This window comes from Cygnus olor, chromosome 2 (assembly GCF_009769625.2).
Source record: "Cygnus olor isolate bCygOlo1 chromosome 2, bCygOlo1.pri.v2, whole genome shotgun sequence".
Classification (NCBI taxonomy): Eukaryota; Metazoa; Chordata; class Aves; order Anseriformes; family Anatidae; genus Cygnus; species Cygnus olor.
In genome coordinates, this window is record NC_049170.1 from 10,624,838 (window position 1) to 10,637,111 (window position 12,274).

At 39.3% G+C, this 12,274-nt stretch overlaps 1 protein-coding gene across 3 annotated transcripts in view; it reads right to left on the reverse strand.

The window, feature by feature from the left end:
* NCAPG2 (non-SMC condensin II complex subunit G2) overlaps positions 1–8,888 on the reverse strand; it is a 56,103-nt gene extending 47,215 nt beyond the window's left edge. For all 3 annotated transcript variants that reach the window (XR_005817225.1, XM_040548579.1, XM_040548578.1), the window contains exons 1-6: positions 8,501–8,888; positions 7,844–7,934; positions 3,537–3,728; positions 2,398–2,512; positions 1,757–1,914; positions 752–886 (exon numbers count right to left, since the gene is read on the reverse strand). Coding sequence is in view for 2 of the 3 variants with exons in the window: in XM_040548579.1 (XP_040404513.1) it covers positions 752–886; positions 1,757–1,914; positions 2,398–2,512; positions 3,537–3,728; positions 7,844–7,918 (675 nt within the window). In the remaining variant the exon portion in view is untranslated. The remainder of the gene's footprint in view (positions 1–751; positions 887–1,756; positions 1,915–2,397; positions 2,513–3,536; positions 3,729–7,843; positions 7,935–8,500) is intronic.
* Positions 8,889–12,274: the final 3,386 nt, after the last annotated feature.

Below are 12,274 nucleotides of genomic sequence, written 5' to 3' on the forward strand. Positions count from 1 at the left end.
CTGCCCATGGCAGGGGGGTGGAATTAGATCATCTTTAAGGTCCCTTCCAACCCAAGCCATTCTATGATACTGGACTAACACTGTTTAACATGTTCATTAGTGACACAGAAGTACATGCTCAGCAATTTTGCAGGTAATTCAAAACTGGAAGGAGCAGCTGGTACGCCAGACTGTGTTCCTCTCAGTGGTATTCAGTGACAGGGCAAGATGCAAAAGGCACAAGATGAAATACAGGAAATTATTTTAAATAGGTTTTTGTTTGTTTAGCTGTAAGGGTGATCAAATACTGTAACATGTTGCCAGAGAGACTATAAGGTCTCCACCCTTGAAGATGTTCAGAAATGCAACTGGATACAACCCTAAGCAACCTGCTCAAGCTGACTACTTTGAGCAGGATGTTAGACAAGATGATCTCCAGGGGTGCCGTCCAACCTCAAACTCAGTAAATCTGTCATTAATGCTCAGCAACATTACTTACTTAGGAATAATCAGAAGAAAAATTAGGAAGAGCAAATGTTATTTCACCTCCCTCCTGCGTTAAACTTTTGAAAAACAAAATAAACCACCCCAAAATCAAAAACCAGAGCATTCCCATTTGGAGACAGAAAAAATACCAAAAAGTCTGATAACAGCCCCAGCATCGTTGACTGTATGTCAGAACTTATCAGTCAAAAGGCTTAATGCAAAACTGTTAAAAGTAACCAAAGCCCACTGACAGAAGAAAAGCAGAGCAGGATAAAATTTTGCTTACCTCTTCTTTTTTAATGTGTCTTACACTCATAAAACACTGAAGCAACAAGTCCTTGACTTCATTACTGTCCTCTGAATCATAATCAAAGCACAGCAGTGTCTGATGTAGATTCCAGAGACGAATTACATCTGCACCCTGACAGAGAAAAAAAAGTCCATATTACAGTGGCGTAGGTATACCGTTAACATGAAGAATTTTTTTAAAGAATTCAAAATAATGAATTTGAAATGCACTGTTACAGATAGAAGGTTTCCAGATTGCAAAATTAGGAACATGAATTGACTTTCACCGCCATCATTGGGAAAAGATTTCAAAAATGTGTAACTGCAGAAATGCTGACTTCCAGCAACTGAAGACATGCTCGAGTACAGAAAGCTGGTATTTCATGCAAAATAGATGCAAACTGCATCATTCCACTTCTAAATCTTTAAACAATGAAAGCAGTTAACAGGGAAAAATAAAAGGAAGGAACAAGTAAGGGAGATATTTATTGGGTTAGTGCAAAAGATATGTCACATTGCTCTAAGTAACTAATACATGAAAAAAAAAATCAGTCCATCAGTTGAGAAATAAGCTAGAAAAAATATTTGTAGAGAGATAAAGAGTAACAGAAAATGAAGCTTCCCACTTAAGAAGTCTCTTATGAGTCACGGAGGGTACCACATAAAACCTGAATTAAAAAAGAGCCAATTGCCACTCAAACCTTTGTCACTGGACTTTACAAATTAGTGAAGAAAAAAAATGGTTGTAAAACAAACTGTTTTCTTGTGAAACTGATGCCAAAAAAATCTTTAAAGTTCATTCCAGGGAAGGCAACATTTTAGTATGTGGTTTATGCAAGCAACCCCAAAAAGACAATTTGTGACAAACATGGTATCACAGGTTTCATTAACTGAGAAGCACTAAGACATGGAAAACAAATTAACTTGAAAAAAAGTGTATTTTGGAGAGAATCTTTCTTGGAATATTCACTAATAATTTAAAGTTCAATATAGCTTCACATACCGTAGCAGCTTTATTCAGGCTTTTTCTTAGCAATATAATAAATACAGTTTTCCCTAGCTGCTCCTTCCCTTCCAGTTCTTTCTCCCACCACATTTCACACATACGTTGGATGGCGCCCTGTAGGCTTTTTTCAGATTCAGGTAATGCAGGAAGAATACCTACAACAGGAATAAAGTAATTATTTATTGCAACGAATGATATTATTCATCTAAAACGCTAGTCTCTTAGTACCCTAAGCATATCTCACAATATATACCAGCTGTTGTCACAGTTACACGTCTTAACGGCCTATTCTTACTGTAGGTATTTAGGCGGCTTGGTTAATTTTAAGGTTTTGGCCAAGTTTTTGGATCAGTAACAGTGGAATCTCGTTTTGCCTTCAAAATGCTATAAGCCACAGAATAAGTAAAGTTGGGTGAACAGATGGGGGGAAAGAAAACTATTTAAGTTCCAAGTTTTAGGTTGTGTAACTGATTTTTAATGCTCCCTCAAGTTTGTTTCATAAATTAGAACTTACATCAGTAGCAACTTTGTCCGTGATTTTTTTTTTCCAAAGACCACTCAGGTCAAACAAAAAGCCTAGTACACCCATCTGCTAAAAGCCAGTATAACGATGCACGGTATAACAGACAAGTACGCACCATTCAGTATGAAAGCACATTCTAGAAGAACTTTGTAGTTTACAGTTTCATCCACTGCGGGTATGGAAGCAGTAACGACAGCTGTCACTCCTTGGATCACAGCTACAGTTTGTTTCTGAAAGAAAGCAATGTCGAGGAAACAATTCTGCAGTTTATTTATATTCAGAAGAGAATTATGACAAGAAATCAACCTTAGCAACAGAGAGCAAAGCTGAATTGCTATTAAGTTTCCGTTTTGAACAAAGAGTATACTGACACCTAAAGTCTATCAAGAAGAGGCGAAAGCATAGTTTTTAAAGTACATCCTTTACAAAAAATTTGAGTAAAGCTCTCAGGTCCAGCTAGTAGATAACTTGCTGATTGTACACATGTATCCACTCCTCCATTAAAAAAAAAATAACTTAATCTGCAACAAAACAACTCAGACAGACACCCATTCCAGAGCTAGAAAGGGTCTTGTGTAAATGCAAGATCTCCTGACTGATTTGACCAGTGACTTTAGATCCAGGTAAATGTGTCTACTTGTATGTGAAGTCCCTGCACACATGATGATTTCCTACAAGCCTCTAGGTCTCCCAGGTGATTTCCACGCTGAACTTTTTTTTTTCCTCCAAAATTAATTAAACCTTTCCCTCCAGTATTCTAGAGAGTTCATGAACTGCAGTGCAGAAGCAGTAAATGAGGGTCAGAGTTAGGATAATTTTGTATAACCCAAATATAATCTGGGGGAGGAGCACTGAAATCTAGATTTCACAGTCTTAATTCAATAAATTGACATACTAAAACAGGTAGGGATTTTTTATAGTATATGCCAGATATTTAAGGCACATCAGAGATCAGCGTTTGTTTACTGAAATAAAACATACAAAACAACCACTTAAGTTTTGACCAAACCAAGTCCCATCTTTGACAATCAAAATCATCAGCAGATATAATCTTTTATAGTGTAGTCCAATCATAACTTCAGCTTAATCCAAGCATGGTAATTAAAAGGTCAGTTATGAACGTGGCAGGGAGATGTCTGGAACTGACCTTGTTTGATAACCCTTCCATGTTTAGAGATGCTATGAAAATATTCCATTTTATTTCCCAAGTGAATATGAAATAGTTATCATATTGCTATTTGACAGTATTGTTACCATTTCTGGAACTATGTCAACGTCCATGCAATCATTATTTTCATCATCTTCAACCATCTGCCATGTTTCCACAGGTTTCTCCACCAAGGTCTCCTTCAACAGGTGTGTCAGCTTCTCCCATAGTATTTCTTTTTGTTTTCTTGGCAATTCCTGAAGTAGTTCATTCAAGTCGAAAGGATCAAATGTATTTTTCTGTGAAGCAGTCGGAAGATATTACAACTCCACATCAGTTTTGAGGCTTATTTTTCATTATTTCATTTCCTAAAATTAACACCTTTCTTGACATAAAGGATTACTTTCCATTCCTTTGCAGTTACAGAGACAAAAAGCCTTCCATAAGATTTATTTCTTTAAAAATAGCACATGAAATTCCTGCTGCTTAACTTTATCATGATACAAGGGTGGCTTTCTAAAGACTTCAGTCTTTAGCTCTTCATAGCAACATTACTAAGCATAAATCATCTCTCTGCAACATCAAATTCTGTCTCTCGTGTTCCAAACACTTCTTTCCTAATGAAGACAATTCCACATCCTTAGCTAAGAAGCTAACAGTGACATAAAATTACATTCACCGATCATATCTCTGCTATCTTAAACATAGACCGATGACAGCTGTTGAAAGCAAAACCTCATGCAAGGACTTGAAACGTAAGAGTCAGGAGGACAGCACTACAGATGTTGGAGCACAAACTGCATAAAGCAGCGCTGTGTATACTTCACTATTTTAAAGGCCCTCTATCAAAAGTAACTCCTGAGCACATCAACCCCAGGCTTCCTGGGCTCTTAAGCTCTTCTGACCGGAAAGCCATGACTAGTCTCAATAAGAGACCAGTTTGGAATTTGGTCAGTTGAGTCAGTGGTCACCATATCAAACCCTCGTCTTTAGCCTTGTGGATCCAGTCGGAGGAGGGAAGGGATTTTTGCCGAGATACAGGACTCTTTGGACAGAGCCCCCCCCATCATATGTATAATTTCTGCCAACATCTTCAAATACATTTTCAGTTGTAACTGTATGTACAGGCAATCCTCCTCAAATGGTCATACATGAATGAAACTAGAGTTCCAAGAAGAAAGGTAGCACAATCTCCTAATGTTACCATCTTTGACCCATTTAATTACTTAAAGGATGAATTACATGGAATATCCATTTTAATAGGAGACTGGTCTGGATGATTTTGAAGGAACTTACTAGAAAAATTTACCTTAGAGATGCAAAGAGCCTGTTACCATGAAGAAAGGGTGGGCAGCCTGCTAGGAAAGGGAACACACAGAGAAAAGGAAAGAAGGAAAAACAGACTAGAAAAATAAACAGACACAGCCAAAAGGAAGTACTGGTAATTTTTGAAATGTAATTTGCAACACTGAAGTGAAGGTTTATAGGATTAAGAATGCTTTGGAGAAAAGAGGCAAAACGTCCATGATCCAGTAATAAAAATATTTTTAGTTTGCAGATGCATTAAAAAACAAGATTCAGAAAGAAAAGTGTTGAAGGTAAAAAGAAAAATAGGAAATAATGAAAGAAGCAGCAGTAAGTGTTAGAAGGTTCCCAGAAGGCCATGAGAAGAAAGATCCTTTTACATATTTATAGCAGAATTTCTATTCTATTCTACAGTTGAAAACAAATACAATAAACCAAAGGCTGCACAGGGAGTTCTTCAGCCCTCCACTTCAAACAAACCCAGAAGACAGGATATTAAGATTGTAGCGTTTTGAACAAAAAGAACAGATCCATAATAAGACTAGAGCTTTCTGATCTTTCTCTGGGATGATATGATAGAATTATTACAAAACCTTTGAGGGAAAAGGATGCCATTGTTTGCTAGTCATATCTGATTCATGCTCTCCTCTCTTAGAAATACTGTGCTTTCTTGAATTGGAACAGGACTTAGTGGAGAAATTTAACAGCGCCTGATAACGACTTTGATAAATAGCACCATAATATAGAATAGCAATCTTCTAAAAACAAAAGTGTGAAAAGTTCAAAGCAAATCACAAAGGAAAAGTATCAAAACCCTGGAATTTTAAAAGCTTCGAATGAAACAAAGCAGTGAGAAGATGGAAATGGAAAATTAAAGCAGGAGAGGGGAGAAATGAGAGACATTTAAAGTAGTAGCAACACTAAGAACAGAACATTAAAAAAAATTTAAAAAGTAAATTCTGAGGCTATAGCACTAAATAGGTAGAAAAAGCAGAGGATAAATATAACATGAAAACTATGGAAAGCAGTGAGGCTCTAACTAGTCTTTCCCCTTCATGCCATACACATACACTTCTAAAGGACAGAATACACTACCATAGCCTCCTCCAGAAAATCAGTCAAGAATTATTTAAGGAAGATCCTAAAGTGAGGGTCCTCATCCTAAGATAAGATGTGGTTAAACACACACCCTTCGTCAAAAAAGGTTTGGAAGGAAAATGATCAGTGTAACTCAAATCTCTTTAACAATCAGAAAGTAATCTGGAAAGTCAAATTTCCTTACGCTATGAAATCATAAGACAATTTTAACCAATATACTCATTACAGCTGCTGATAAACAGTTTCCAGAAATATTGGCAAGAGTTAGGCTGATGGGAGTGGAACTGTAGTCTAGAAACAAAAAGGATACAGACTAGTAAGTTGTGGTGAATGGACAAGCCAACCAGTTACTTCTGTAAAATAATAAAGGGTAGGCTCTCCTTTGGTAAAGGCATTAAGTTTCATAAGCAATAAAGACATACGGCTGAAATCTCTTGCAAGATAACGCTTATGCATTGGTGATAAAAAACATTTTGATGATAAAACAAAATTTTAAAACTAAAAAGATGAAGGCACATTAAGATAGATCAGTGGGTGAGATGAAGATGACAGAAACAAGATGACCAAAGTCAATAAAAACAAAATCTTGGAAGTACTGTGTGTTATCCTAAATGGAACAGTTTCTTATTAAAGTGTTTAGATTTGGAAAAAATGGGAAGGAGATTTCAAACAATGGCAATCTGTTAATAATGCTGTCATCTATAATTACACACAGGAATGCAAATGAAAAATCAGCAAATTAGTTAGAAAAAGAGGTTCAGTGATGTTTGGGAGACATACAAGCCTAGGCTTATTACATGGTACATGACCTCTACTGTAGAAATGAGAGATTTAATATCTAGGCTATATTAGTATATTCATTTGCATCTCTGTGGACACAGAGGTCAACTTATCAACTTACTCTATCCTGACACAGGTAACAATAAGAAAATACTGATTAGTTTAGCGAAAACCCAAATCAAGTGACGTTAGTTGAAACTGAATAGTCTTACCAATAAAATAACACACAGATCTTTTTAAACATCTAAATTAAGATGATAAAAGGTAGGTAGATAGGTGCTGACGCTGGGAAAATGAGGACAAGAGAAACAGAATAAGAAAAAGATTCCCAACTTAAAAAAAAAAATAGAGTCATTATCTGACAAGGTCCTTGAAGGCGTGAAACTAAAACTAATTCTTAAAAACAAAAACATCCCACACCTCTAGCTTTCGATATAGCAAAGCAGAACTAACCTGAAGATCCCCTCTTTGTAACATGTGGTTTATAATATAAGAATAGAGAGGCTGCTACAGAGAAAGCTCAAGAAACTAACCTGACAATACCATTTACTAAGGCTAGCAAAAGATGATTAGGAGAAATAGGTTATGTCTTAACAGCAGATCGAAGCTTAGCAGCAAACACCACAATGCAATTTTCTTAAGGAAATAGCATATACAAGAAGCGACACTGAACTTTTAATTCGTAAATTCCAGTGTATTTGTTTTTACTTCCTCATGCTTCTCTCCACGCTGCACTTAGAGCCAGCAATTGCTCACATCTCTAAGATGTTCAGTGGTAGAAAGAAGTACCAAGTACAATTACACATGGACTCAAGAACGTGTGTACAACCTAAATTATCAAATGAATGATTAAGCGCTGGTGAAGCATACCTCTGCTATGTTTGTGTATGAGCTCATATTCCTTACACAGCAAGACAATGACACTTTCATAGATTAACTTTTTTTTTTTTTTAGTATTACCATAGTATAAATCATTATCTTAAAAATGCAAACTGCACATGGAACAAGCAACTGTTAGGAATATCAGCTGGGCTGTGACACAGCGAAATTTCAGGTTCCACACCTTTATATGTTCCATCAAGTGCCATAGGAAGTTCTTTCCTATGACAATTATTCTTGCACGTTTGCAGATACCAGAAAAACAGTTTCTGTCGCTATGCCACAAAAATCTGAGCACTGACAGCAGACCTTAGATCTCACTAGTCATGTATGTGTACCATGGCTTACTTACAGGAATCTGAGTAAAACGCAAGAAGTCTTCAATCGACTCTTTAGACACAACTTGCAAAAATGCTTCACGTTTCATTGTGGTCTTGTTTCACCTTGTTTTATAAGAAAAAAAAAGAAAAAGAAACATATATGAAGTTAGAGAAAAGCACTGTGTCTCAAAACATAGTCATTTATGGTCTCAGTGAATAGTATATAAGCATATATTTATATACAGCTTTATCTACATGGTTATGAAAAAAACACGTCCCCACAGCTCATTGCAGTTACTGGAATCAATATTTAGATTTGTAACTGTACTAGGCTGCCCTACTTGTACGTATTAACTCACTTTTTATTAATTAAGAAAGTGTGAAAAGCAGACTTAGAAGAATGTTTTGGTTGATACTTCCACTTTTTAACAAGGACAGCGGTCCCAGCACGAGCCTTGCTGAACAGGGCATCTACCTGGCCGTCCTTCCAGCCGGCAACACTCACCCGCCTGAAAAGCTCTGACGGGCCCCAAAACACCACAACTTTCTCCCCTTTCCCCCTGTCAAGCGACGACCCCGGGAGACGGGCCGGCACCAGGAGCTTAACCTCCTCACCACAGCGCTCCCTCCATCCCGCCCGTGCTCCCGCCCCTCCTGCCGGCCGGGGGAGTGCCCCGCTTCCCCCTTACCGGTACCCCTGTCCCACGCAGGGCAGGTCGGGGGGCCGGAGCGGCAGGGGACAGGGGGACAGGGGACGGGGGCACCGGGCACGGCCCCACACACGCTGAGGCGACGCCGAGCCGGGCCCCGCCGCGCGCGCTCCGCAGCCGGGTTCGAATCGTCCCGCGGCGGCCGTTGGGCGCGGGCGGGCGGCGCCGAGCTCACGTCTCGCGAGAGCCGCGCTCCTTCCTTTCCCCCCCCCCACGGTCACCTCACGGCGGACACGGTGCTGGGCTGACAGGTCCGCTGCTATGGCGGGAAGCGGGTCAGCGTTACTGAAGAAGCGGGGTTTGGTTCTCCCGCCCTGGTGCGGGGTTGTGTGTGAGATCCACGAGATTAAAGCAAAAAGACAAACGAAACATGCGTGTTCGCTTTCTTTCTCGTGCCTGGGTGGGGTTTTGGGGGGTGTGGGGTGCAGGAGGCTGAGGAACGTGGCGGTGGGGCTGGGGTCACGGTGGGACCACGGGAGCTGGGGCAGAGGAGATGTGCTAGGTTACACAGTACTCCTGCTAATGGAGTTGGCTGGACAGCCCAGTGTAGGCTGATCTGCTCCATGTTGAACTTGGCTACACAGAAATGGTGCTCTACTGTTTTCACCTTACAATAAATGCTCACTTGTCCTGGGACTGGTGCTGTTTAATATCTTTATCAATGACATAGATCGAGTGCACCTTCAGCAAGTTTGCAGATGACACCAAGCTGAGTGGTGCAGTCGATACAATAGAAGGAAGGGATGGCATCCAAAGGGACTTGGACAAGCCAGAAAAGTATGCCCATGTGAACCTAATGAGGTTCAACAAGTCCAAGTGCAAGGTGCTGCACCTGGGTAGGGGCAATCCCAGATATGAGCACAGACTGGGAGAAGAACTCACTGAGAGCAGCCCTGCAGAGAAGGACTTGGGGGTTCTGGTGGACAAAAATCTCAACATGAGCCAGCAGTGCACACTTGTAGCCCAGAAGGCCAACTGCATCCTGGGCTGCATCAGAAGAGGGTTGGCCAGCAGGGGAGGGAGGGGATTGAACCGCTCTGCTCTGCCCTTGTGAGGCCCCACTTAGAGTCCTGCATCCAGGTCTGGGGCCCCAAGCACAAGAAGGGTGTGGGGCTGTCAGAACAGGTCCAGAGGAGGGCCACAAAGATCATCAGAGGACTGGAGCACCTCTTCTGTAAAGACAGGCTGAGAGAGCTGGGGATGTTCAGCCTGGAGAAGGGTCTGGGGTGACCTCATTGCAGCCTTTCAATACTTAAACGGGGGTTATAAAAAAGATGGAGAACAACTTTTTGGTCAATCAGGCAATGACAGGACAAGGGGGAACAGACTTAAACTAAAAGAGGGGAGATTTAGATCAGAGGTTAGGAGGAAATTCTTCACTCAGAGGGTGGTGAGGCACTGGAACAGGTTGCCCAGAGAAGCTGTGGATGCCCCATCCCTGGAGGTGTTCAAGACCAGGTTGGATGGCCCCTGAGCATTTAGTGGGTGGCATCCCTGCCCATGGCAGGGGGTTGAAACTAGATGATCCTTAAGGTCCCTTCCAACCTGAGCCAATCTATGATTCCACTGCTGTCTTCCTATAGCTCTTAAGTCTTGATGACTTCAGACAGGGACAGGACATGTTAAGTTCATGTATAAGAAACAGCCTAAATGTAAAATGCAGCCTAAATAAGAACCTTGCCTAAGAAACAGCATGCCTTCTTCCACAGATCTCTGGTAACACAGACATAGTGTAATTGCAAAAAAATTTCTGTCAACACACAAAGCCTGCAACATCCAGCTGATTACTTTGGTGACTTTTTCCCCCAAGAACGTTCCTGTTGCTAGTGTTGACAGCTACACATTTAATCTTGGTCACGGTGAACAATACATGCATTACATACTCTTCATCCAAAGTGATGAAGATCTAACCAAGCTGCTTGCCACAGGAAACTGTGTAGGCTAGATGATATTTACACTTTGATAACTTTTTTTTTTTTTTTTTTAAATCAGGAAATAGCTGCTTTCTGTTTCTTCTCAAACCTATTTTGTAGTGAGCAGAAATAGTTGGACTCAATTTCTTGAATTAAACATAAACAGGTTTCAAATTTTGTAAAATTCCCTGTTCCATTTGTTTGAGTTCCTCTACAAACCAAGAAGAGTCAATAAGTCTTGTTAAGGGCTTAACTTCTATCTTTCAATTTTGCATTTGCAGTAGCATAACACTTCTCAATATTTTTCAGTGTTGTTAGCTGTTCAGAGGAGATGCTTGACTGAAATTGTTTACTTTCTGTCAGATAGTAGTACAGCATATGCTGCTTTTCTTCACAAACAAAACCCAACAATTTCCATATAAGTTCTTACATCTCACTGGACTTTCCTGGATTGCAATTTTTTTTTTTTTTAAATGTGATCTAATTCTGATTCCATTTAATATTTTATGTACAAATTCCCTTTTTAAAAGTAGTATTTATGTATTCTGCTAATATTTATTTTTTAACATGGAATTTTCTTTGATATTACTCTCTCTCACAGTATTAGTTTATATGCAAAATTAAGACTGGAACATTTTATGCCATGTATATTTGAATTACAGACTTTTCCTGTTACATTTTTAAAGTAAACTATATGTTTGTTTTTACATAGTTTGAAGACTATAGGATGAAAAAATAGTTTATTATAGGCTTATCCCATAGTTAATGCTATTTTTGTATTGGTTAAAAAATTTAACAGATGACTAATATGAGAAACTTTTGGAATAACTTGATTTTAACACAAATATTTGCCAGATAGAAATTTCTCTAGGAGTTGGAGAATGGGTTACATTACTTACAAGTGGTAACCAAGATGATCGTGTACCCAAGGAACAATAAGGCAGAAGGAGTTAGAAGCCAAGAAACTCATTTTCTTGAGCAACAAAAATAACCTGTCTTCTGTACACAGGAAGTTCAGTGCCACTCTTCGTCTCTACCTGAATCCAAAGAAGCACGTACCTCTTCACATCATTTCACATCTGTACAAAGGCCTGTCTCCTTTGAAGTGTGGAAGAGGCAATCCAGCAAATTACCAACATCAACCAACCTCCTGGCAGCCACAGAGAAAGGTCCCTGGAGAGACAGATCCCTGCCCAACCTTAATCCCCACCCTGTGAAAACATTGCCTCCGAGGGACAGAATACTAAAAGAAGGAAGCATTTTGCTGCTCTACTATAAAGAAGGGTCAAGGATTAGGTTTGTTTCAGATTCCAAAGACCTGGCTTTGTTTCTTAAGATTCAGCTAACTGCAAGAAGCTTGTGAAGCAGTTTGCTTGAAATAAGTTGCATGAGCAATTATCACACTTGGAGAAAAGCAAACGCAAATAGAAAAGTATGAAAACTGACATTTCTACATTGTGCTAATGTCTACTCTTTTTGCATATATTAAGAATCTTTGACATTTTAGATCCAAACTGATGGATTTGTTTATCATGTTTCTTGTGTGGTCTGAATATTTTATTAATACCTTGATTAGTCTTTTAATTAGATGCTACGTTAGTCACCTGGCTACTGTTTATTTAGTCAGGCACATATCCATTTAGCAAATGAACTAAAACATATTTTAGCTTATAATTTGTGTTGCATAGCAACCACAGAAGGATTTTTTCATAGTATTGAAACTAAAAGTTGACATAGATAACAACAGACTGAATAACACTGTATGATTCATTTTAAAGAACCAGGTAGAGAAACTAAGAGAGGCAGAATAGGGTTTTGTAGTTGTTTTTTTTCTTCAAGA